We start from the raw sequence: 27624 nt of genomic DNA on the forward strand, positions 1-27624 counted from the left end.
ACAAAGGCAGTGATATCTCTGCTATTTATTTATTTATATTTCATATAATTCATTCGCCGCTTGATTGCAAAATACCCCTAAAAGGTAAAACAAGGAAAGAATCACAACCCTCCCTTCAAACATACAAAAGTTAAAATACTAAAACAGATTAAAATTGAGACCTCAGCGTTCTAAACATCTATTTATTTGCTTTGCAACACGAAGCTACAAATGATTAAAGTATTAGTTAAACAGAGCTGGTAACAGTATCTAATTGCAAAGCATTTCGGAGAACAGTGAAACCATTTAGCATAATAGGAGTATGGCAAACTGTAATGTGCCTTCATTAGCAAACAGTGCCTTTTGATTTGCGCAAAAAAGAATAAACATTATGCCTGCCTAATAAAACAATTCTGTGCGTGTTTTTGCAGGAAATGGGCAGAAAGCTTAGCATTTGTTTGTCAGCGGTTTATTTGCGATGCAGCATGTGTCAGGGAAACATTTTAATGACCAGCTTCAAGATGACACAGTCTTGTCGAAGAGGAAAGTATAGACCACATTTGTCAGGTGGCTAGAAAGCTTGATGCCCTCTTAGAGGCTAGTGTTTTGGACTTTCCAGTTCAGGACGCTTGAAATGTATATGGAAGGAATGGAGAACCTGTGGTCCTGCAGATGTTGTTAACTTGGCCGTGCTTGTTAGAAAAATGCCCGGGAAGGCCGCCATCTTGTCAAGACACTAGGGCGTCTCTCCGGTGGTCACCCTCTGGCTGTAAATCTTCCTCAGTCCAGAGAGACCAGTAATAAGTGACCCCTCCCTCCTGAGAGGAGCACACTCGTCTTCTGTCATCTCATTGCAGAAGAAAGAGACAATCAGTAGCTCTAAACTACTTTATTTACAGTCTATACACAGAGAATCCATCAGTGTGTCTGCTCTCTCTGAGCAGCTGTATAGAAGAGCACACTTCACACAGAAGCAAAATAACTTCTTCACAGTACTGAGACTGTGCTGAGACTTCCTGTCTCATGCTCTCAGACACCCACATGATATAAACAACCATTGTGCTGCTCTCTGAGCAACTGGTGAGATAAAAATCCTAACAGTGCTCGCTAGAGCTGATGGAAGTTTGGAACCCAACAAAAGATTCCTGCATTGCAGGGAGTTGAACTAGATTACACTCTTGGTCCCTTCCAACTCTGCAATTCTATGACTCTATGAAGCTCGGGAGGGCCGCAGGTTTCCAATATTTATTTATTTATTTTATTTATTAGAATTATATGCCGCCCTTCATCATAAGATCTCAGGGCGGCTCACAGAATGAAACACAAGACAAAAACAAGTAAATAAGTAAAACAAAACAGCAAAACAATACCTGAAGTATACCTGAAGGTGCGTCTCCACCCCCATCGTTCAGCCCAGACACTGAGATCCAGCTCCGAGGGCCTTCTGGCGGTTCCCTCACTGTGAGAAGTGAGGTTACAGGGAACCAGGCAGAGGGCCTTCTCGGTAATGGCACCCACCCTGTGGAACACCCTCCCTTCAGATGTCAAGGAAATAAACAACTATCTGACTTTTAGAAGACATCTGAAGGCAGCCCTGTTTAGGGAAGTTTGTAATGTTTGATGTTTTATCGTGTTTTTAATATTCTGTTGGGAGCCGCCCAGAGTGGCTGGAGAAACCCAGCCAGATGGGCAGGGTATAAATAATAAATAATACATGATCATTACAATGGTACCTCGGGTTAAGAACGTAATTCATTCCGGAGGTCCGTTCTTAACCTGAAACTGTTCTTAACCTGAGGTACCACTTTAGCTATTGGGGCCTCCTGCTGCTGCTGCCGCCCTGCCACCATGCGATTTCTGTTCTTATCCTGAAGCAAATTTCTTAACCTGAGGTACTATTTTTGGGTTAGTGGAGTCTGTAACCTGAAGCGTCTGTAACTTGAGGTACCACTGTATTATTATCATTATTTATTTATTATATACCCTCCCCTCCTATACCTGTTCTAAAGCCACGCAGACTGAATGCAAGTCTGCTCACCCTTGCATTGCAGCACAGGCTCTTCCAAGACCCTGACGGGGGATACTGGGATCAGCATCCAGTCCGGACAGGTGATTCAGGCATAAGCCCATGCCGCCTATCAGGAGCTGAATTCTAGCCTTCACCCGGGATTGGCAAATGGCTCAGGTGCAGACTGGGGCATGGGGTGGAGCTGATGGAGCAGGAATGCTTCTCTCAGGTCCACAACCTGGCCATTTAAACAGCCCGCACCTGGAGCCCTTACCTGTTCTTTCCCTTGTCAGGTTCCCCAACTGCCTTCCTGTCAGGTGTGTGTGCAGGAGCCAGGCCCTGTGACCAATAGGACTTTGCAGGACTGGGGCCTTCCTAAGTTTGTTCTGAAGAGGCAAGGCACAGCCTCACAGGTGAAGCTGATTGGTAACTCACAGCACCTGGTGGCAAGATCTGGGGAGGGATATAAGGTCAACATTTACCCTCGGCTCTTTGCCACAGCAACACGCTTCCTGCCTTGTTGCGTTTGGCTTCTTGCTTCCTGATCCTTGCACCTCGGCTTCTTGACTCCCTGCTTCTTGATCCTTGGACCCTTGACTTCGTGACTCCTTGCTTCCTGACCCTTGGACCCTTGGCTTCTTGACTTCCCAGCTCTGTGACCCTCAGACTCTTAGCTTCCTGGCTTCTGGAGCCCCGTTCCTGCTCCCACCCCACCATCTTGCCCCCGGTCCTGACGTCCCCTGCCGTGAACTGGACCATGACACTTCCCTCAATTCAAGTGATGGTTTTATGACCTTGCTGTAGCTAAGGTGGCTGTCGTGTTCTGGGGCCAGGTAGGAATTTGCCCACCCGTCAAATTGGATCCAGCCTGGTGGTTTTGCCTACCTCATAGCAATTGTCACAACTTGTTTGGGCATTGCGGAAACCTCAGTCTGGGATGGAGGGGAGGTTGTAGTCTCTATGTGCCTCTCCAAACGCTGGGTATCCTGTTAAAGGGATTCGGGGGGGGGGGGAGCGGCCATTTCTTCATGCCCAGCCAGGGCCCAGGGCTGATGACACTCTTCCAGACAGCAGTCCTTGCAGGTGTTGCCCTATTTGAAACCCCTGCACAGATTGACCAGAATATCACTTCTGGCAGGTGGGCTGGAAGTATTTAATTGCCCAAACCAAAGCTCTTTCATCTGTATTCAATGAAGATGTAGCCTGTTTTGATCCAAAAACCAGTCTCAGTTGTCTTTGAATTCTCTGTGGGGTTGGGGACTGAGGAATGTGATGTCTAGGCCCGCAACTGCTAAGACACAAGACTCCTATTATTTATGGTGGGTTTTGGTGTACAAAAGTGGCGTGTAATTGTTCACCTTTAGTGCTACAAGTCTCAAGGTTTTCACTCTTGTTTGGGTTTTGTGGAAGGGGGCAAACAAAAACTTGGTTTTGGGTGTGCCTGTGTTACATGGTTTCTCTTTCCGCATTTAGATTGAGCAGTTAAGCTAGTTGCTGATCTTTGGAATAATCGTTCTGAAAAATCTTCAGGCAAAACTGGGACATGTTTTGTCCCAGTTAGGGATTCTGGGCGGGGAAATGGTTCACAGTAATGGGGGGAAAGGTATATTTAAATTTCCTGATTTTCGTAATACTCTTGTAATATGTCCTATAGTCTCCATTCATGCTGCTGCCTTGATAACATCTCACCCATCATGCACATAAGCTCATTTCTGCTGCTTAAAGTGTGTACAGTAAAGTGTGTGTGTGTGTGTGTGTGTGTGTGTGTGTGTTTTGGGGGTGAGAGTGCAGCAACATGCACACCCTTCCCTCCATCTCTTTGTGTTCACACCACTGTGCAGTTGGAAACCTTTCAGATTTTAATAATAGGGGATGAGTCCGTTTTAACCAGGGGAATGGTAAAAGTACTAGGAAATTATTGTGTGACTGTAGGTTATCAGAACATGAAATTAAAGCTGTTATGTTATAACAAATTACATAGATTTTGTAGAATAAACAAACTTGTGTTATTTATCCTATCTTAGGGTTGCCATATTTCGGGAAGTGAAAATCTGGACACAAAGGTTGTTCAGCTTTTTATTTTTTGGGTTTTGTTTTGTTTTTTGCCTACATTTGTTGAGCGTTTTCTCTGTCTCCAAAATATCCCCCCAAACATAGCTGTCAACTTTTCCCTTTTCTTGTGAGGAATCCTATTTGGAATAAGGGAATTTCCCTTTTAAAAAGGGAAACATTGACAGCTATGCCCCCAAAACAGTTTTTAAATAATTTTTTAAAAATTCCGGCAAAAAAAATCCACTCCCACAATGGACTGCCATTTAAATTTCCCGAACATTTAAAATGGCTGCCAAATTCTGGGAATGTCTGGGAAATTCCAGACGTATAGCAGCCCTAATATCTATCTATCCAGGTGTGGTTGCTAGCAGTTATTGAAAGTAATGGCATACTGAGTTAAAGGAGGAAATTGATGTGTGGGACAACTAAGAGTTTTTAAATATTGGAACGAATCAAAACGTGTAGCTTTGCTGACTGAATTTTTGCTTTCTTTCCAGCTGAACAAGCAGCAGCTACAGATTGTGAAGGAGCGCTTTCAGGCCTTCCTGAATGGAGAGACACAAATTGTGGCTGATGAAGCATTTTGTAACGCCGTTCGAAGTTACTATGAGGTAAATTGAACATGGTTGTTCCTGGGGCAATGCCTAAAATGGGTGGGAACATAGGCATGTGTGCAAAAATCCCCGCCCCAAATTTTATAGTAGTATTTGTAAGTGTGAGAGCTCAAAGTTACTTAATTGTGTGAATACAATTTCTTAATTCTGCTCGGTGCCTCCTAGGGATTGGAGTTGACAGAGGTTTCACATAAGATTTTCCGCACAACCAAAAAATGTTATCCCTTCCCCCACACTGATGGTGACATGCTGCTGATCTGCTGCCCCATCCAGCACAAATCTTGAGTCACCTTTCGACATATTCTTCTCAGCTAGGGATGTAAGAGGGCATCATTTTCTACTCCGCTCAGGGTTTGTCATATGCAGCAGTGTTTCTGTTCTGCTGCAGTTTGCCTTCTGCCAACAATTAAGTTATGTGTCTCACTGTCCTGTATGGTGATATTGCAGTAGAGAATACCAATCGTGTTCACTTGATTGATTTACTGTTCTGGACCTGAGATGAATAAGAGAACATAGACAATTCCCACTCCTGTTTCTTGTTTTCATTGGAATTCTCTGACATCCCTACTCTCAAAATCTGAATTCGAGATACCACCAGCTTAACTTTAAAAAACAAGGCCCCTGAGGCCTGACCAGAGCAGGAGTTACTATCGGGAAACTCAGAAACTAGGACAAACGAGCCCACCCAATCCCCTCTGCTCAGAGAGAAGGCGGGATCCCTTCACTTGACTGAGTCGGAGGAGTGGCTGAAAAACACAAGAGCACAATATTTGGACTTGGACAACTGTCCCTACATTCTGATAGGGCTGTATAAAGATCTGCTGAAAGAATACTCAACACAGATAAGCAAAGAACTTGAGCCAATCAAAATTTTCCTCTTGGAATGTTTGGGCCTGCTTACTTCCCTGACTTGGCTAATTAGGAGAAAAGAAGACTGCCGTCCCCATAAAGCAGTCAACAACAAGCCAAATGGAAATAAAATCCAGTCAGGCACTGAAATACCACCAGCTTTTTAAGCTTTCAGAAACTGGTAGGCTGGAATCTGCTGATTATCTACTTATCCAAGCAGTAGTACCCCCTTGTTTCCATATGGTCCAACCCTTGCAAGTCTGGTGCCTAATAGAAACTTCACCATCAGTACCTTACCACATTTATCACTTTGCACCAAAGTTGATCCACCTGAAAGTTAAGCTACTTCATCCTGCCTTCTGCATACTTCCTAGCTACCTCAGGTAAACACCCTTTGGAGGAGAGTGGAACATCTTCATTCTGGAAACCTCTGCTTGTGTCATTGATCCTACCAGCATAAATTTAGTGCATGAGCTAGAATATGTCATTTTTTTGTGGCAAAACGTTTCCTGAGCATAGTTCATCATATCCTACATAGAATAATTGACTCACAGTTGATGGAATAATTAAAGCGTATTCATCACATTCATTCATCGCAGGTCATATATGTGCAATGCACAAACAGAGATATCCATTGGTGGACACCACAGAATCACCACAAGAGACTGCAAAGATTAATAAGCATTTTTCAGCTGGCTTAGCCAGCTTTTTTCAGTACTCCTGAAAACCCCAGCAGATAAGATGCATTATTAGCTAGAGTATATATTTTATATATACTAATATGTTTTATTTTATATATACCAATATATTTTATTTTTTACTAATATATTTTATGTTTTTAATTTTTTTTCATGTTTTTAGGAGTATAATAGAGGGCCCTAACTACAGTAGTGCTTATTTTACAGCATCTAAAATATTTGTCAAATATGAAAATCCAGAAATCAGGTATTGAAGAACATTGATCTAGGGCCTTGGAAACTGAAAATCAGATTTAATTCTGGCTTCTGTTTAATTTTTCTGCCTTTCCCTGGATCTTTTCCCATTCTTGCTATAACATTTTCAAACACATCTCTTATTACCATGAGGTCGAAGCCAAAAAGCTTGCAAGCCTAATTATAGATCGCTAAGGGTGGAGAGGCAAATTCCCTCCTGCTTTCAGCCCATATTACAGATGATACCACACTAGAAATGGCATATGAAGAGCTTAAAAAGTCTTCTGCAGAACTCTGAATAGACTTCAAGTCACAAGCTTTTGTTGTGGCGATATAAAAGAGCATTTCCCCAATGGGAACATTTTATTACAGTCCTTTTGTCATATGTGCCCAGCACTGAGACATGGACTCTTTTGGCAAGCTGTAGAATCAATGAACAAATAGACCAACTGAATGTCTGAAGAATATGCTTCCTAATTCTGGTGGCTGTTCGCTTTGAGACAATTCTGCAGAGCAGGCTTGCAGCGCAAATTTGGTGACGCTCCCAGTACAAAGTAGACCTTGATCACAAGGATAATTATCAGCAGAAGAGAGGCTGTGCTTGCAGCGATCATTTAGTTATGCAATAACTCACTTGAAAGAGAGCAGTACTGTGCCATTGGTAATGCCATTGGTCTTGGCTATTCCAAACAACATCTACTCAGAATCGATGGGGGGAAACTAGAAGAATCGAGTCTGAAAGCATACTGGCAACAAAAGAGAGAGGAAGAGATAATTCCAGAAGTACAATCCAAGAGAAGAGAGGCAAGCCTTAAGCCAGTATTAGGAGGGGAAGGATTGTATTCTGGAAGAATGAAAACCCTAGTGTGCCAATCAAAATGCAGTGGTTACTCTCTGGTTTCCTGCGTGCCAGAATAAATGCTTTTCTCCTAAGCACCAGCTTGAGGCTTAGCTCTTCCTTTCTACACCAGGAAACTGACAACAGAATGCTAGAGTCTTTTGAAGCTTTGTTCAGAGTATTTACTGTAGGGAACCAGGCATACTTTCAACGAAGGGGAGGAAACGGATAGGAGGGGTAGAACTGTATGAGTACAAAGTTGGGTATATAGATGTCTGCTGCAAGGACACTAAAGTCTGGGCCCTGTACTGCTGTATGTGATAACTTTAGAAGCAATGTGGTTTCAGGGTTAGTGTTAGACTAGGGCCATGGACCAAATATTTGCTTAGATTTGAAGCTCACATGGTGAGGCAGTTGCGTTCTTAGCCCAAACCATATCAAGGGGTTGTTATGAGGATTAAATGTGGAAAGGTAGGCCTGTGCACCATCCTGAGCTCCTTGGAAGAAGAAGCATAGGATTAAAAAAAATCTAAATTTTATTATTACTAATAGTATTTGAAGGGGATGGGTTTTCTGAGTAGTTAAGGACATGTGTATCATTAACCAAAGCAAGTACAGTGGTACCTCTGGATGCCAATGGGATCCGTTCCGGAGCCCCGTTCACATCCTGAGTAGAACGTAACACACGACTGCGCGTCTTCGCGTGTGCGGGTCATGTTTTGCCGCTTCCGCACATGCGTGTGATGTCATTTTGAGCATCTGCACATGTTCGAGTGGCAAAACCCGGAAGTAACGTGCTCCGTTACTTCCGGGTCGCCATGGAGTGTAACCTGAAACGCTCAACCTGAAGCATATTTAACCTGAGGTATGACGGTACTGTATATTATTGTCCCTACATTCATAATGCAAGATCTAAAAACAGGAGATCTCTGCACTTTTTCAGCAGCTGCTGATTACTGCCCTCTGTGGTGAAACTGAGTAACCGTAGACTCATGGAAGAACCACCAAGACCTGGCCTGACTTCATCCACCCAGAGTGTCCATTGGTTCTTCCTAGTCAGGAAGGGGTATTAAAAATGATCCCTTCCTATTTTAGATGTCAAGGACTGGCGGGATGCAGAGGAATGGTGGGAGGCAGCAGTTAGGGATCCTGCAAGGGAAGAAGGCTCAGAGCCAGCGGATTGGGGGTGGGACGGCAATGCGTGGTCAGAAGGGAGAAGACTGGAAGGAGGACATGTTGGAAGTTGAAAGGGCAACAGGGTTTAGTGAGCAGGAAGAGACTGTGGCAGAGAGCAGTCCAGAATTGGAGGCAGAAGTGGAGGCTGCAGAGGAGGCAGGCCAAGAGGCAGAGATGAGGCAGGCTGTTGAAGAAGCCAGGGGGTCTCCCCCTCCTCCTGTGACCACCTCCCCTTCCCCCTGCTTTCCTAGAATACGCAGAGAAATGAAAAGTACTGAGGAGAGTTTGGTTGTGTGCAGACACAGCCCGCGACTGCTTGGAAAAAACCCTGGAGAGGAGGGGGCGTAGGCAGCTGTGGGAAGGCAGGAACCTTCAGTCCTTGCAACGGCCTCATTGGGGCAAGACCCACTGAGAAGAGTTGCTGCAATCGCTAGGCCTGCACTGTTTCAGGGTTTTTTGAAATAAAGTGTTCACTTCAAGAACACTGTTTTTTATTGCTGGCCAATGTCTGACTCCAGCTCTCGACATTAGCTGAGCTTTGCTTGATCAAGAAGGTTTGCCTGAGCTCTATTGTGCTTTCATGTCTAGTTGGTGGTCTTGGTCTTGACTGTTCTTCTGCATTGCCCTTGGGTACAGACTCCAAATTGCTACCCTGTCCAGTGTGAGCAAATGCTTAAACATGCTGCTGCTTTATCCAGCCAATGCAATCCACCCCACTTCTCAGACCATTTTTTTTAAAAGTCATAATAGTTATTTGCACACTTGCGACTGAAATGTGTCTTAGAGTGCTCTGTTGCAATGAGCAACACCGAATCTTCAAGAAGCTGTACCCTGTCAAATCATGAACTAATTTTTATGTAAACTTGAGCAGGGCAGTACAGTCATACCTCGGGATAAATGTGCTTCAAGTTAAGTATTTTTGGGTTGCGCTCTGCGGCGACCCGGAAGTAATGGAGCATGTTACTTCCAGGTTTTGCCATGCGCACATGGTCAAAATGATGTCATGTGCATGCACGGAAGCAGCGAAATGCGACCCACGCATGCGCAGACGTGGGTTACATTTGCTTCAGGATGCGAAAGGGGCTCCGGAACGGATCCCGTTCGCATCCCGAGGTACCACTGTAAGTTGAGTGGAGAAACTGCAAAACAGGACAACGTGTCCATGGCTGAAATCCCATAAAGAAAAACGAGCAGCAAAGTGCTAAATTTATGTAATCAGCGTTCATGATTGCTTGATGAAAACCAATGGAGAGCAAATTTATGCCTTCAAAATGGCCTGTTCCGGTAACTGAGGACCTCTTGACAGTAATCTTGTTTGATATTGGGGGAAGGGAGGAGAGAGTGGGTACGAGGGCTTTGCTCAATTTGCATTTTCTGCTACAGCGATATACTGAAAGGGCAAACTGGGAAATCAGGATTTTTACAAGCTTGTATTCTCTAAAGAAATAGTTGTAATGCTGTCGGAACAATTGTTCTTATCATGTTCCCTTTTGAAGGCTGCCTTACGATTTACCTGAGTAATAGAGAGACTGCTTAACAGCTAAAAGGAGTCTGTAGTTTTGCTGAGGGGTGAGGGTAATATCAATATCCTTTTTTCTTTTCTTTTTTTGGAGACATGCCTTAAATAAAACATCATGGCTGAAGAAATTAATTACTCGCTCTACTTGTATGGGAAATATTATGGCTGCAACACTTCTGTTTAGTTAGCAGTAACTACCTCATTAAGGAATTGGTTCCACTGTCTGATCTGCCCTTGTTACCAAAACTTTCCTCTAATTACTCAGTTTATTTATTTTTCACTTTTAGCAAACGTAAGTTCATTGTCTAGCTCATTGCTTTCAAATGTAAATAGGCCTTTTCTTTTCCTTTATTACCCTATGAGGAATTGTGTTATGGTGTGCCTACTGAATATGCATTATTTTGTCTAAATGAAGGAATTTTCCTGCTGTCCTTACATATCACCTATCTGCTGGCCATGTGTGAGTTCTTCCTGCTTTCTCAATCTGTTCCCCATAGGCCTGAAGGGGGCAGGGAGGACAGGAGGGCAAGCACATCAAACTTTTAGGCCCCAGTGCTCATTTCTTCATCCTGATGTGGTTGCGAAATCTTCAGATAAGCATTATGGGTGAGGTACAAAGTCCGGACGAGTGGAAGACCAACTAGTCTTTCTCCTTTCCTGAAGAGACGGAAGAACCTTTATATTGTTTACATAATCCAAAGAGTGATGGGGGGGTGGCGGTTTCCTAAAAGTGGGGGGAGAGTATCAGAACCTAGGCTGTAGTATTCAATAGTTGTTGTCTTCTATATGTCTGAATTGGTTGTGATTCCTCTGATACTGAACAGTATAACAGCTACAGCTGTTGGTCACCAATAGGGCTGGGCGATACTGCAACTGCTTTTCAACATGGTGATATTTCAGCTGCTAAATATAGGGTTGCCATATTTCAAAAAGTAAAACCACTGCCTTCTAGAAATCCTCCCCCCCCCATATGACATTTCCGCCTTTGAAATCCTGGTAACGTCTGGGAAATCTCAGACGTATGGCAGCCCTACTAAATACCGTGATATGCTGATAATATCACAATGCATGGAATTTATCTTGGCTGCTCCTTCCCACCTCAGGGGAGGAAGAAGCAGCTGAGATACATCAACCAGCCCAATGTGAGCCCCAATTCCTCTCAGACTTGTGTGTGGTCCAGAGAGGCTTGATTGAACTGCTTAGCTGATATGGGGGGAGGGGAGAGCTCCTATTTTGACCAAAAAAAAGGTAAAGGTAAAGGACCCCTGACAGTTAAGTCCAGTCATGAATGACTCTGGGGTTGCAGTGCTCATCTCACTTTACTGGCCGAGGGAGCCAACGTTTATCCACAGACAGTTTTTCTGGGTCATGTGGCTAGCATGACTAAGCTGCTTCTGGCGCAGCCGGAGCAGCGCACAGAAATGCCGTTTACCTTCCCGCCGGAGCAGTACCTATTTATCTACTTGCACTTTGACGTGCTTTTGAACTGCTAAGTTGGCAGGAACTGGGACCGAGCAATGGGAGCTCACCCCGTCGTGGGGATTCGAACCACTGACCTTCCGATCGGCAAGCTCTAGGCTCAGTGGTTTAGACCACAGTGCTACCTGCATCCCTATTTGACTACCTGTAGTCAAATGGCCCAAGCTTACCACAAGGAATAGGGAGCAGGTCTACTTCTCAACCTTTTCTGGCTTACAAAAGTATTTAGGTTTATTTCCCCAAGGCGTCTAGAATACAGTGGTACCTCGGGTTACAGAAGCTTCAGGTTACAGACTCCGCTAACCCAGAAATAGTACTTCGAGTTAAGAACTTTGCTTTAGGATGAGAACAGAAATCGCGCAGCGGCGGTACGAGGCCCCATTAGCTAAAGTGATACCTCCGGTTAAGAACAATTTCAGTTTAAGAATGGACCTCCGGAACGAATTAAGTTCTTAACCCGAGGTACCACTGTGCATCAAATAAGGACTGTCTTCTAACCAATTAAATCATATCTCTGTCTGACTTTAGATCTGCATTTAAACAGAAAGCAGGATCCCCCCCCCCGCTGTGTACAATAATAGCTCTTAAGAAACACCCAGAGACTATTCAACATATAAAGGTAAAGGTAAAGGTACCCCTGCCCGTACGGGCCAGTCATGTCCGACTCCGGGGTTGCGCGCCCATCTCGATTAAGAGGCCGGGGGCCAGCGCTGTCCGGAGACACTTCCGGGTCATGTGGCCAGCATGACAAGCTGCATCTGGCGAGCCAGCGCAGCACACGGAAACGCCGTTTACCTTCCCGCTAGTAAGCGGTCCCTATTTATCTACTTGCACCCGGGGGTGCTTTCGAACTGCTAGGTTGGCAGGCGCTGGGACCGAGCAACGGGAGCGCACCCCACTGCGGGGATTCGAACCTATTTACACCTGGCAATACAGAATGCTGAAACCGCACTTGTCACATAGATCTTTTAGTAAATACAACCTTGGTGGAACAAAGAAGTAAGCCATCCATTCTAATGGCTTCTGAAAGCTCAACTAACAAAACCTGGATGACTTCTTTTTTTGAGAGAGAGAGTGAGAGTGAAGCAATGTTTATTTCCAAAGCACTTTTCATCCTGTGGGCTTTCTAAGCAGATGCTGGCAGAAGGTTAAAATTTTAAGCATTCCCTCCTTCCCCATTACTTCATCTCTCCAAGTTGGAAAGGAACAAGAGGCCTTGGCCCTCTTTTATTTATATATAGTAAAGGCTGCTAGAGTTTCACGTTTTGCCTATTCGCCAGTAGTTTTGCTCAATAAAGGTAATGTTCCTAATGCAAAATAGTCAACAGTCTGATACTTAACCAGCCAGGTGTATGTAGGTAACTCTTATTAATGGGTTAGTATTGGGAATTACACATGGAATAGAGAAGGGGGGTGTTGATAAGGAGCCTCAGTATTGCAGCAGAAAAACTTGAAAGCTGTGCTCTTCTTCCTCTTATCCATTATTTATAATGCCATTATATCATACTAAATTTCAATTTTATTTTCTCCTGTATGCATTTTCAGTACAATTGTGAATGTAGTTAAAATGCTTCTTTTTCTCCTGGGCTTGCTGTAGAATTCTGTGACTTCTATCTATTTCATGCAGATGCACACGTTTTTATTATAAGCCCTGGATATAAACAATAAAAGAGATAGCAAAAAAGAAAAAGTTATTAAAATTGGGCCACAGTACCCTGTAGATATCTTTGCATGCAGTAGAAGCTTTAATGTGCTTATTGTTTTTATTGCTGTAACAGTTTGTTTTTAAAATGGTTACCAGGAGCTAACATCACTACCATTTCTTCCTGAACATTTTTGTATGCTTGTATCTTTATTGGTTTGTTTTAAAACTGTTAGGAGCAACACTCAGAACCAGCCACTCATTACAGCATAATATTTAAAGTTCCAAGAATCCCTAGATTTTTAAAAATTCTATTTTTGAGGCAACTGCTAGAGACATAATGGTATTCTTACATTAACTTATTGATTCCCCCCTCCCTCCCCAAGTTTCCTTGTATTCATTTATAAGGTACAGCCATTTCTTTGGATATTCCTGAATGATATCATCTTGCAGAGCAGAAACAATTTCACTCAATATATGACTTTTATAATACATCTGAAGGCAGCCCTGTTTAGGGAAGTTTTTAATGTTTGATGTTTTATCGTGTTTTTAATATTCTGTTGGGAGCCACCCAGAGTGGCTGGGGAAACCCGGCCTGATGGGCGGGGTATAAATAATAAATTATTATTATTAGTAGTAGTAGTAGTAGTAATAGTTACCACAGTTAGGGCTCTAGGACTTACCTGTTCATTAAATTAGTGTTGGTATTTAGCCTGATAATTTCTGGAAAAAATTGCTACCAGAAGAAGCTCTAATAACTACAGTGGTACCTCGGGTTAAGAACTTAATTTGTTCTGGAGGTCCATTCTTAACCTGAAACTGTTCTTAACCTGAGGTACCACTTTAGCTAATGGGGCCTCCCGCTGCTGCCACACTGCCGCTGCATGATTTCTGTTCTCATCCTGAAGCAAAGTTCTTAACCTGAGGTACTCTTTCTGGGTTAGTGGAGTCTGTAACCTGAAGCATCTGTAACTGTGACAAAAGGATTCTGTACTAGATGAGCATTTTAACCTGCTCCACCAGGGCCAAATGCCAAGATTGTGTATATATTTTTGGAAAAATAGCATCCAGAAATTCTTTGCAGAAATATGTAGATTGGGGTAAACTGCATACTAAATTTTCTGTATTTAGAAGAAATTCACACTAAGGTGTGTGTATAAAATTTTACTGCGTGCTTTTAAGAAAACCACACTGTGATGTGGAATTGTGAATTGCACTTCAGAATGGAAAAATGAGAAACTGAGAGAAACCTAAATTGACAGATTCATTCATCCCTATCGCAGGTTTAGATTTCTGATCCTTGGTTGTGCATGCAAACAGTGGCAGGGGATTGCTTTTCTGTGCTCTCTGCGCTCCAGCTGCCGCCACTGGTAATGCGATCCCCATACAAGTGCATGCCTTTAAATCTCATGCAGTCTTGAGCGCCAATTCCCTTGCGCCGAGGCTAGCACAAATTCAAATCCTCTTAAAAGTTGATCTTTTAAGATTGGATTATTGAATTAAGGGCAATGATCGGTGCTGAAAACCTAGCATAATTATGTGTGGCTTGCTGAAGACTTTCTACAGCAGCCAGTCAGGGGAAAGGAGGGGACGGGATTTAGAGGACCAAATTCATGATTTTGCAGAATAGTATATTTTAGTTATAATTTCGCTAATACGTAAGTAATCAACGTTTAATTAATGTACCCATTAGCTACTCATGTCTTGAAAATGAACAGTTTATTACAGCAATTGTAATATCAACTGAAATATCAACTGCATTCAAAATTATACCTCTGAGAATACATCATAATAGGCCACTTGGTGGCCCATTAGTGTAACATTGTTGTTTTTCTGTATCCTGTGCCAGATGAATTAAGCATAATTCATTTCTCTACTGCAAAAATTTACCTAATTTTACAGAGTGCTATGATTGAAATCTCATTTCTCTTGGTAACAGAAATAAAAGAATGTAGAGCCTGCTGAAATATCTTATCAGGCTTCATTCGGCTGCTTTTAGGGTGGGGAATTATCTGTAGAATTCAAAATGCATCACAGTGAACTTTGATAGGCTATGAGCTATGGCTCATATCTTCTGGCAGACACAATCCAACTATGAAAATGTCCCCTAAGCTCTTTATTCTAAGCAAATGTAATGAAATCACTTATGGCACTCTTAAGAAAGCTTAATGGAGATGTTTATTATATAGTCCACTTCGAATGGGGTGGGACATTCAGCTCAAATTATTGCTGTTGAAGGTATCCTAGTTCTGTCTTTTATAAAATGGAAGGAATAGGAAGATCCTGGGTGTAGCTGGTGGGGAAACAAAAAGTTTATATGCATGTCCACCTAGCTGGAAATCTGACACTCACTGGACTAGCATATAAAATTCTGGATGTTGCCCAGTATAAGATAAGCATGTTCAGAGCTCAGATATGCCAGTCATTTGCCTTTATATCAGTATGGAGGAAACGTGACTCTTAATTTCAGGAAAACATGTTTGAGTTCATTTTTAAGGGCCAATTGTTTATCTGTTTCACTTATTTTGGTACTGGGTGTGGTGTGGGACACTTTGACGCAGGCTGATGTTGGTTGTTGCGGGATTATTATGATATGTGCAGGGACCTTCCAGTTATTTGATATAATTTTGAGGCCCTGAGATTCCAAACAGCGTTCGCCAAAAGCAAAGTATCTTGGCGGTTAACAATGTTGAATTTGGCACTGGCTGTTTGTGTGTATGTGAAGAGAGGCCTGCCAAAGCAACCTGGTTTTACAAATGAAGAGGAACATAGTCTGTACTATAAAGAATACAGTGGTACCTCGGGTTAAGAACTTAATTCGTTCTGGAGGTCTGTTCTTAACCTGAAACTGGTCTTAACCTGAAGCACCACTTTAGCTAATGGGGCCTCCTGCTGCCACTGCTGCATGATTTCTGTTCTCATCCTGAAGCAAAGTTCTTAACCCGAGGTAATATTTCTGGGTTAGTGGAGTCTGTAACCTGAAGCGTATGTAACCCGAGGAACCACTGTACTTCATACCGACTGCAGTTTGTTTTGCTGGACCTTTTGGGATTTACTTTGCTCCAAAACAATTGGCATTTTCATATTGTGGATGGAGAGTTGTATTAGCTCAATTTTGTCACACTGCTGGCCTGAGGTGGCCATAGAAAGAAAAAAGAAACCAAGCACAACATTTCAACCTGGATAGCTCAGTTGGTTAGAGCACTGTGCTGATAACACCAAGGTTGCAGGTTTGATCCCTGTATGGGACAGGGGACTGGACTAGATTATCCTTAGGGTCCCTTCCAACTCTACAATTCTATTATTCTATGTGGCTGAAAAGCAATGCTCTAATGTTTTGCATATGCAAGACTGCCCTTAACATTTAGCATGGCCCCCAGTATTAGCAGCTTTGGCAGCCATGCAGCAAAACTTGTAAAGTAATGTTTGGGGGATCTGAGATTCTCCTCCTCTCTCACAAGCAGAAATTAGGACGGAAAACATTGAGGAGCTGGCAAGAGAAGAAGCGCTGCCTCTGTAGAGATTCAATTTAAGAGGAGGCTAAAAGGTGATACTGGAAGAATGCTCTTTAATCTGAGACATGACTTGAGAACATATGAAAGAGTGGCTGCTGGAACAGAGCAAAGGCCCAGCATCCTGGTCTCACAGCAGCGGAGGTGTTGCCTATGGGAAGACTGCAAGTAGGAGTTCAGCACAACAGTACTGTTGATGTCCAGCGGCTGGTATTCAGGGGCACCCTGAACTTAGAGGTATGACAGGGCCATTGTGACTAGCAGCCATCAATAGTCTTGTTCTTCATTAATCTTCCTAACCCCATTTAATCCCATCCAAGTTGGAGGCCATGTCTACATCTGAATTCTAGAGTTTAACTGTGCGAAGAAGTACCGTCCATCGTGAATGGTCCAGTGCTCACGATGATCAGAGTTGCCAGTTGTCATTTGGTGTGGCAGGTGAGGGGAAGGCTGCAGGAATGACACAAGAGACTGGTATAGGGATGAATGAGGCCACAACTTTTTTGATTACAGGAAAGAGTAGGTTTGGCTAAGGCATTGGGCTGCCATATTTCAAAAAGTGAAAATCCGGACACAAAAGCTTTTGCCAAAATCTACACGTCTGACATGGGTTGCCATACATCTGGATTTTCCTGGACATTGCAGCGATTTTTGCGTGGATGCTGTTTATGAGGGCTGAATCCCAGCTATGTCTGGGAAATTCCAGATGTATGGCAGCCCTAATTGGCCATGTATCCCACATCAGGCAGTCCACATTGTGATAGGAACCTGGTGGGGTTGAACTTGTGCCCCCAACATGGACTGGGTGTCACGACCCCACACAGGTCACCATTGGGAGAGGTTTTTTGGCCCATTAGTCAACTTCCGGACAGTCACCCCTCCTGGACCCCTGTAATGGTGTAGGTAAACCAACCCCTTGATGGTTAGGTCCAGTCAAAGGCAACTATGGGGTGCAGCTCTTATCTCACTTCAGGCCGAGGGAGCTGGTGTTTGTCTGCAGGCAGCTTTTCTGGGTCATTTTGCCAGTATAACTAAACCACTTTTTTTGGTGCAATGGAACATTGTGACGGAAGCCAGAGTGCACGGAAACACTGTTTACCTTCCCACTACAGTAGTGCCTATTTATCTACTTGCACTGGTGTGCTTTCAAACTGGTAGTTGGCAGGAGCATGGGACAGAGCAACAGGAGCTCACCCTGTCATGTGGATTTGAACTGCCGACATTCCGATTATCAAGCCCAAGAGGCTCAGTGGTTTAGACCACAGTGCTACCTGCGTCCCTGATACCTCTGTGACTGAGGATCCAGCCCAATGCCTTATCCGCTGTGAAGAAGTATTGTCCATCGTGACAGGTCCAGCATTCATGATCATCACAGGGTAGCAATTCCCAAGTGGAGAGTTGGAAATCTAGGGTTGCCATATTTCAAAAAGTGAAAATCTAGACACAAAAACTGCTGAGCTTAAAAAAAAAAAGAAAAAGTAGAAAAAAGTTGAAGTTTTGGAGCTCTTTAATGAAATTTGCTTTTTAATGGGTTGCCATACATCCGGATTTTCCCAGACGTTTCAGTGATTTCCTCCTGGATACTGTTTTTGACAGCTGGATCTCAGCCATGTCTGGGAAATTCTGGATGTACAGTATTGCAACCCTAGGAAAGAAAACCACTGTACCACGAGAAAATTGTTTCCATGTTTTGGGGAAGTAAGTCAATCAAATAATTTAGCCATAAAGGAGGCTGTGGAGGAGGTCCAAATCAATACCCAATTGTAGCCCCTGATTTGTAGGTTAATAAATATTGTTCTTTTTTTTTTGTTTTTAAAAAAGATGTTCTATTTCTCTCCACTTCTCCCCCCCCCCCAAGATCTTTGCGCCAAATTTAGTTGCCATTTGGTACTCTGTGGTCTGTCTGTTTCATGGAGGGTAAGGCTACCTACTTAAAGTATCAGAAACCATATGCCTCTGAATGTTGCTGTGGAATAAAGGTGGGGAAATTGCCTCATGTCCTGTTTTCTACTTCTGAAAGGTATTTGGTTGACCACTTTGAGAATAGGATGTTTGTCCAGAGGAGGCCTTTGGTGTGGAGCTCTTACATTCTTACGTAAATCCACAAGAGAAAATAAACATATTGATATAGAATGAGACCAAATTTGACTGAATAGGAAACAGGTTCTCATTAGAAAGAAGCCTCTGAAAGAATCTTTCCAGTGCCTATAAAATACTAGACCACTAAATATTTGATATTTTTTCTGAAAGTCAATGGCTCTAAAGGGAGAAATTACTATGACTAATCTGCCTCAGAGTTACTGTTAAAGCTGTATGAACCTTGACACCTAATTGGGATGCAGAAAAATAGTCTAATTTATAAAAGTTTCCATTTTGCATACTAAAATCTGAAGGGATTAAACTGTAGCCCAAATGTTCGTTAATCTTTCTGTTAAAGCATTGCTGTCTGAAGTGCAGCTGGGTGATTACTAAATTTAAATGAATTTAATATTCAGAATGCATTCTGAAAAGCCATTATGCAAGTTATAACTTTTTCAGCCATCATTCTGAATCAATCAACTTTGCACAGAATGAAAGAACATGTTTTGTTACTTTTCAAAAGAGAAAAGTTCCTCGTTTTAAAAGAGAAGCTGGGAAGGAGGTGCAATCTTCTGAAACATTATTTTCCATTTAAAAGTTGTATTATGTCCATTAGAAGTAATGCTTTAGGCTGAAGATGGAAAGAAAGAGGCAGACACCAGTCTCAGAGTACAAATTGTCCACAGCTTTATTTAATTTCTACAGTCAATAAATGGATTAACATGTAATAAAGAGGAGAAGGTAGGAAGGGGCCCCGGATCTCAGACTCGAACTTAATCTCTTAAGATAGGTGTGGAGAACTTTGGGCCTTCCAAATGTCACTAAACTACAACTCCCATCAGCCCCAAGAAGCATGGCTAATAGCCAGAGATGATGAGAGTTGTAGTATACAACCCTGGGATAACCCTGATAGATTGGGTAGGCTGCACTTCCTGCCCAGCCTGAAATGGAGGCGAATCCATAAAGGACAAGCCATAAAGTGTTAGTTTCTGTTATGCCACTGAGCAGCTGCTTAGAGTCACAAGGCTCCATTTACATTCCAGAGACAGTCCAGGCTGTTGGAAGTCTCACGAGAGACTAGAAACGGATGTGGCGTACTGGTTTCCTGTTTCCTTTGTTCGGTTGCTCTCTGCTTTTGAAGAGCGAGAATGTACAGTGGTACCTCAGGTTACATACCCTTCAGGTTACAGACTCTGCTAACCCAGAAATAGTGCTGCAGGTTAAGAACTTTGCTTCAGGATGAGAACAGAAATCGTGCTCAGCAGGAGGCCCCTTTAGCTAAAGTGGTGCTTCAGGTTAAGAACAGACCTCTGGAACAAATTAAGTACTTAACCCGAGGTACCACTGTATATTTCTTTGCTGTCTGCGTAGTAAGAAATAAAGCATAGCGATGTAGCCATAAATCTCATCACTTCCCTGTGCTGGATTCTCTGCTGAATGGGGGAACGTGCCTGAGGCCTTATCAAAGGCTCAGGTTGTTAATTATTCGTCGGGAGGGCGATTCCGAAGGACTCAGAGGAAGATGAGCTTTATCAGCTTGGCCAAGTGGAGATCCCGACATAAAGGACAGATTGGCCTTTTCTAAATCATCCCCACCACCACTCAGATTATGTGGTATGGAGAAAGTAGGTTTTCTCCATTTCTGATGACATCAGAACTTGGGGACATCCAATGGAGATGAAGATTCAGTACAAACAAAAGAAAGTCCTACTTTGCACAGTGCATCGCTGGGCAGTGGAATTTGTTTCCATGAGAAGCTGTGATGGCTGCCATCTTGGATGTCTTTAAAAAGGGATTAGGCAAATTCAGGGAAGATAAGGCCATCATTGGCTACTAACTCTGATGGAGATGTGTCATGGAATACTACTCAATATTGATCTAGAGTAGATTCCAACATGTTGCAGGATTCCCAAAAATAGGCCAGAGGCAATTAATATTTCATCCAGCAGAGCTTTACTGCTACTGAAGGTAACTGAGCATAATGGTCACAAATCCAATACATTCAGGATTGGCACTGTCCATAAGAAGTCCAGTTGCAACAGACTTAACTTAAACTTACAATAACTTATAATAAGTCTAAACCCTTAACACTAAGCATACTATGTACAGAACACCACGCCAGAAGGAAAAGAGATGGAAAGAGAAAGTGAAACCCAGGCTCCTTCTGGCCTCACTATTATAGTCAGCATGACCTTGACAGATAGAGATAACAGAACCAGTTGAAACCAGCTGTATGAAGCTTCTCTGAAGGAATAACTCAGACACCATGAACCTTCTGCTTGTTTCTTTCACACAGAGGAGCTTCCAGAACCCTCTTGAATTAAGTAGAATAGGAAAGACCTCTACACATTAGAGCAATACTTTCTGCACTAAGAAATGCAAACTGACAATATATTCCTCCTCCACTGTGAGAATAGGATGCTAGACTAGATGGGCCAGTGGCCTGATGCAGCGGGTTCTTCTCATGGGAGACTGGGCAATTTCATTTCAGTAGCTTTCAAGTCACTTGATCATCTTGTAATGGCCAGAAGGCCCACATCTCACAGGAAGCATCCTCGGGACATAGGTCTTGGCTAGAGACCAGTGCCATGACTTTCTATCCCATAGCTCTCTCCTCACCACAGGCCTTGCTGTGGATTTAAGGTGAGGTTTGTGTGTTCATGATACCCCTGTGCCATAACAAAAACGACTGAAGCATCCAAATTAACCTGTGTGCTTTGTTTTTACTGGTGCATTTACTTCTTTGATAGTTTTGTCACATTTAATTCATATGTTTATTACAACCATTGAAAGAAAACTACACTTGATCTGTCACGCAAATAACAGCTGCCATGAACTGGCAGGACAACAGGGAGGAGAAAGAGGATGCTGGCAAAGGGGGTTGCCGGGACTGGGACACACTGGGGCAAACTGGGGATGGGGAAGGAGAGGTTGGTGTTGGAAGTACTCACAGGGTGGGGGAAATTAATGAGCAGACACTTGGACTTGATTTCATTGGAACTGAGTGAAGATGGCGGCTGCCAGCAGTGAAAAGACCTTTGGATTGATTCGGCAGAAACTCCAGCGTGTGAGGAGATGCTGCAAACTTATAGAGGGGAATCATAGACATAAAATCCACACAGAAACACATCATTGCCTGTTTTAACTTGCTTGTGGGAACAACTCAGGGGCCGTGAAAGAAGGAATAACAGGAAGAATTAGAGGAACCATTGGAAGTGACAATGAAAAGCAGTGGAGATATGAGATGATCAGAACCCTCCAAACTTGAAGCATGGGAAGTCCTATTAAAATTTTATAATCTGGCAGAATATTTGGATTATTTGATACGTATATGTATAATTTGGAATATTTAATGTGATTTGATTGGATTGTTAAAGTGGAAAATTTAATAAAAATGATTTTTTTTTTAAAGGGAAGTACTCATAGGGACGCGGGTGGCGCTGTGGGTTAAACCTCAGTGCCTAGGACTTGCCGATCGCATGGTTGGCGGTTCGAATCCCCGTGGCGGGGTGCGCTCCCTTCGTTCGGTCCCAGCGCCTGCCAACCTAGCAGTTCGAAAGCACCCCCGGGTGCAAGTAGATAAATAGGGACCGCTTACTAGCGGGAAGGTAAACGGCGTTCCGTGTGCTGCGCTGGCTCGCCAGATGCAGCTTGTCACGCTGGCCACGTGACCCGGAAGTGTCTGCGGACAGCGCTGGCTCCCGGCCTCTAGAGTGAGATGAGCGCACAACCCTAGAGTCTGGCAAGACTGGCCCGAATGGGCAGGGGTACCTTTACCTTTTACCTTTTTACTCACAGGGTGACAGGGGAAGGGGCCCACTGCACAGGAACCAGACCAGCTGGGACCCAGAGCCAGAGGGCCCCCTGTCTCCCTGAACACTGCAGGCTCTGAGACATAGGGAGCAGCTGGCAGGGGAGGCAGAGGCAGGCAAGGGCCCACAGCTCAGCTCCGTAGCTGGCCAGGTGTGGCTCACTAGCTCTGGGAGGAGGGGTGTGATTTCTTAGCTGGAGGAGGCTTGGAACAGGTGTGGGTCACCTGCCTCATCAAACCCAGATGCTGCAATCAGCATGAAAAGTGCAAAAGGGAAGCAGGGCTGAGGTGCTGTGTTTGCATGTTGACGGGCCTCTGCTTGGATACTCCAGGATCTTTGAGGGACTGTGCTTTGGTTTGGACTTTGGACACATGGACGGACCCTGGACTGGGGACTTGATATACCGACTTGCCTCCAGGTAGGCCAGGGGTTTGGGACAATATTATTGTCAGTGTCGGATTTTGTTGCAGGATGACTTGTGAAGTTCTAGTAATGTGACCCCCACATCCATGGGTTTTAAGTTTCAGGGAACCATGCAGTTCAAGGCTGCAGAAGATGACATGTTGTTGTTGTTTAGTCGTTTAGTCGTCTCCGACTCTTCGTGACCCCATGGACCAGAGCACGCCGGGCACTCCTGTCTTCCACTGCCTCCCGCAGTTTGGTCAGACTCATGCTGGTAGCTTCGAGAACACTGTCCAACCACCTCATCCTCTGTCATCCCCTTCTCCTTGTGCCCTCCATCTTCCCCAACATCAGGGTCTTTTACAGGGAGTCTTCTCTTCTCATGAGGTGGCCAAAGTATTGGAGCCTCAGCTTCATGATCTGTCCTTCCAGTGAGCACTCAGGGATGATTTCCTTCAGAATGGATCGGTTTGATCTTCTTGCAGTCTATGGGACTCTCAAGAGTCTCCTCCAGCACCATAATTCAAAAGCATCAATTCTTCGGTGATCAGCCTTCTTTATGGTCCAGCTCTCGCTTCCATACATCACTACTGGGAAAACCATAGCTTTAACAATACGGACCTTTGTTGGCAAAGTGATGTCTCTGCTTTTTAAGATGCTGTCTAGATGACATAGCAGCAGAATTAACCATTTTGCTAATGCTCCTTGCATCTACTGGAGATCTTGCATTACCCTGACTCTTTTTCAGGTGCATTTCCTGTTTGCCAGAATCTCACATGGGCTGCCAGATTCAAAACAGGCATTTTTTAAAAATAGATGCATTGAAAAGCAAGGTTTCAGCAACTTTTCTTGCTAAGCTGCTCCTCTTTTTCAGAGATGTCCATGAATCGGTTGACTTCTGCTTCCTGAAGCACTGACGGACCTGCTCAGTAGCCAGAAGTCTTTTGTCATCTTTCTCTGTGTTGACACTAGACATCCTTTTAGCATTTGGATAAAATGTTTGTTGGACTTCGAGGGGGAAGGGCTGTGTGTCAGTGGCAGAGCATTCAGAAGGTTCTGGGTTCAGCCACAGGCATCTTTAGCTAGGGCTGAGAGAGACTTGTCTGAGAAAGGCAGCTTTCTATATATGTTCCTAGCTGCTGTTTTCTTTGACCAATCTGGGACATGTACAGTGGTACCTCGGGTTAAGTACTTAATTCGTTCCGGAGGTCCGTTCTTAACCTGAAACTGTTCTTAACCTGAAGCACCACTTTAGCTAATGGGGCCTCCCACTGCCACCGCGCCTCCGGAGCACGATTTCTGTTCTCACCCTGAAGCAAAGGTCTTAACCCGAGGTAATATTTCTGGGTTAGTGGAGTATGTAACCTGAAGCGTATGTAACCCAAGGTACCACTGTATATAGCTGCAGTTCATAGGGTGGAAAAAATCCAAGGCAGTTTGCAAGCAGAGATTTGGAGGAGTGGCAGAAACTCATGATAGGAAAACAGAGGGTTAATGCACTAAGAAGCCTAAAACGTAATGTAGAGGCATACCGCACTACTTCCCTTATATTGTCTTATTTTGCATCTTTTCTGATGCAAAAAGGATTTAAAATGTGCAGGCTATATTTGGCTGCCAACATTACTCAGTTCAGTCTTCCCAATAAAGTCCAAAATCCCATCTGCTGGTGAAAGAGATCAAGGCAGTAGGGAAATGCTTAATGCTAATTCAGTGGTGTGGTCGTCTTCTTCTCATAACTTCTCTGTAATGCCTGCCAATGTTTTTAAAGCTATAAACCAAGAATGAAATCAAGATATGACGTTGTTTTCTCCACATTTCTAGGTAAGTTAATTACTCTAGCTGGTCAGCGATATTGGAGAGGAATGCATAGAACAGCACATACCTTAGATCTGTGTTGAGTTCCTCTGCAGCAAATAGAGGATGGGCACATCTTCCATTGCTCGCTCCAATTAATTCAGAATTATCCAGGGGGAAAATAGAGAAATCTGGAAAACTCCGTAAGCAAATCCAAAATATGGGGTGGAGGAGAATTTGGGGGCTCATGCAGCTTGCCTCAGTTTTGAGATGGGCTTTAGTTAAGTCCCTGAGGTTTGCTTCCAAGCCTGATTTGGAGTAATTTAACCAGCACTTCTCATAGCAAGCAATGTAGTTTTTTGTTTTTATTTCTGTATTGTGGGGGAGGGGTTTGGCTTTGGAGCCTAAATTTGAAATTGTGACCACTGGTGAAAGAAATGGCTCAAATATCATTGGTGTTTCAGACAGAACATTGAAAATGGCTCTTGCCTGATAAAAAATAGAATGGATCATGCCTGAGGTGTGACTTGCCTTTCCCAGTGGTAGAGTTGACTCCACCAGTGGTATATAGGACTGGAATCTACCTGGTGCCTCACAAGAGTACAGCGGTACCTTAGGTTACATACGCTTCAGGTTACAGTCTCTACTAACCCAGAAATATTACCTCGGGTTAAGAACTTTGCTTCAGGATGAGAACGGAAATCGTGCGGCGGCAGCTAGAGGCTCCATTAGCTAAAGTGGTGCTTCAGGTTAAGAACAGTTTCAGGTTAAGAACGGACCTCTGAATCTGAGACCAGGGAGAAGAGTCGGTGGAGGAAGATTGGAAGAAATTTAAAGACTATTTACAGAAACATTGTAAAATTAATGAATGTTAGAAGGATGTTGGAATGATGTTATGTGACTTTAGCAGGAATGATATAAAGGAATTGGGAAAAACTGACTGTTAATTGGTGAAAGGAGGGAAAGTAAAGCTACATTATACTAAGATAAATTACAGGACTAAAATTTGAAAAGATGGAAAGGATTTGCTGAAATAGATAATCGATCTAGAATACAAAAAAGGGAGGTGTGAGGAGGTCAAGGAAATAAGCTAATGAAAGATGAGTAATGGGAAGATTTGTTGTATTTTTCTTTGTTTTTTCTTTTTTGTTTAATGGATTTTATTTTTCTGTTTTTTTCCCTTTGTATCTTATCCTTTTTTCTTTACCTATTGTGATGTGTTGTATTGTTTTTTGTTTAAAATGATGTTTTTTACTTTTTCTTTTTGTACCCCTTAGAAAACTTTAATAAATATTATTTTTTTTTAAAAAAAGAATGGACCTCTGGAATGAATTAAGTATGTAACCAGAGGTACCACTGTATTGCAAAGATTTACTGCTTGTGATTGGCTTAAAGTTTCCTTTGACCATGTAGAAAATTGGCCAAAGGGTTTTTGAAAGGAAGTGCTCCTTGTCTCAAGTATAATGTGTGGAAGTGGTAAAAAACGTAAAGGACCCCTGGATGGTTGGGTGCAGTCAAATTTGATTGTGGAGTGCAGCGCTTTGCTTTTAGGCTGAGGGAGCTGGTGTTTGTCCACAAACAGCTTTTCTGGGTCATGTGGTCAGCATGACTAAACTGCTTCAGGCGCAACAGGACACCATGACGGAAACCAGAGTGCACAGAAACGTCGTTTATCTTCCCGCTGCAGCGGTACCGATTTATCTACTTGCACCGGTATGCTTTCGAACTGCTAGGTTGGCAGGAGCTGGGAAGAGCAACAGCCCTCTCAGTATTGTTGGACTACAGTGCCCATCATACATGGACACTAGCCGAATTGTAATCTGACAAAATCTGAATGGCCACAGGTGCTCCTCACTGTTTGCCCCATTGTTCAGAATGCACACTTTTCTAGATCTTTCAGCCATAGTAAAGAAATGTTTCAGTGGGCTGGCTGCAGCCAGCTCATGCAGAACTTCCTTCAGAGTATAGAATGCATTAAATCTCTCTTGAATTTCAAAACTCAAGGGTAACAATTTATGTTTCTTGTCTTGGCAGATTGGAATGATTGTATAAAGCACCACTGTTGAAGTTTATTTTCTCCAGTGGGGCATGTTGGGGAGAGATTGAGGTGAAAGCGAAATATGCTGTCTAATGGCTAAAAAGTAGAAACCTCTCTGTTGGCAGAGGTCTTCATCTTATGTTTCCCTTTGCTGTTTACTGGCACAAGTTTTAAAAACTATCTTCCAGTGCCAGCAGGTTTTCAGAGGGCAGGTTGGGATTTTGCCCGTTGCACATCCAAGCTGTTAAACATAAAGCACAGAACAATTTGTATATGTGTCTTTTTATTTTTTCAAGTAGCTTCTCAGTGAAACACAGATGTTTTATAATGCAGAGAGAGAGAGAGAGAGAAAAAAAACTTGATTATGTGAGCCAAGCATTCTGCAGAATTTTAACGTATCAGCTGCCAGTGTACAGTTTTAACATTGACTGTTAACAGACTCCCCAAGGAAACAGACAGAGAACATAAAGAGCAATAGAACATTAACTTATTAAAGTTACATAGGAAGGAGGGGGAAACTAGGCAGATAACAGACTTTTGGTAAAAGAATGTGGAGCATAATGTTGCTTTTGGCTTCATCGTCTGGCTTCATGGTAAATTCTGTAGACACCATTGCACTTTGACCCTAGCTGTAGCCCATTACGGTGTGCTGGTGGTGTTGATTTATGAATCACATTTTACGTGTGTCTCTAGGGCAGTTTACAAACCTATTGTAAAACCGGCTAAAATTAATTCTAAAAGCAGCAACTAAAGATAGGTTTAACAACAACAGGTTGTGTTGTAAAGCTTTAATTTTTTATAGACTGGTGTGCCTAAATATCAGCTGTCCTGGGGGATTAGCTTGAATTTGGCATCTATATGGGACATCCTTGGAGAGTGTGGGATGTGCCCAGGGTTCC

General features: G+C 43.3%; 1 protein-coding gene across 11 annotated transcripts in view; it reads left to right on the plus strand.

The window, feature by feature from the left end:
• Positions 1 to 27624, plus strand: part of CADPS2 (calcium dependent secretion activator 2) — a 360741-nt gene that overhangs the window by 75922 nt on the left and 257195 nt on the right. For all 11 annotated transcript variants that reach the window (XM_053405611.1, XM_053405613.1, XM_053405612.1 and 8 more), the window contains exon 2: positions 4537 to 4650. In XM_053405611.1, the coding sequence (XP_053261586.1) occupies positions 4537 to 4650 (114 nt within the window). The remainder of the gene's footprint in view (positions 1 to 4536; positions 4651 to 27624) is intronic.

The sequence above is a fragment of the Podarcis raffonei genome, chromosome 10 (genome assembly GCF_027172205.1).
Source record: "Podarcis raffonei isolate rPodRaf1 chromosome 10, rPodRaf1.pri, whole genome shotgun sequence".
Classification (NCBI taxonomy): Eukaryota; Metazoa; Chordata; class Lepidosauria; order Squamata; family Lacertidae; genus Podarcis; species Podarcis raffonei.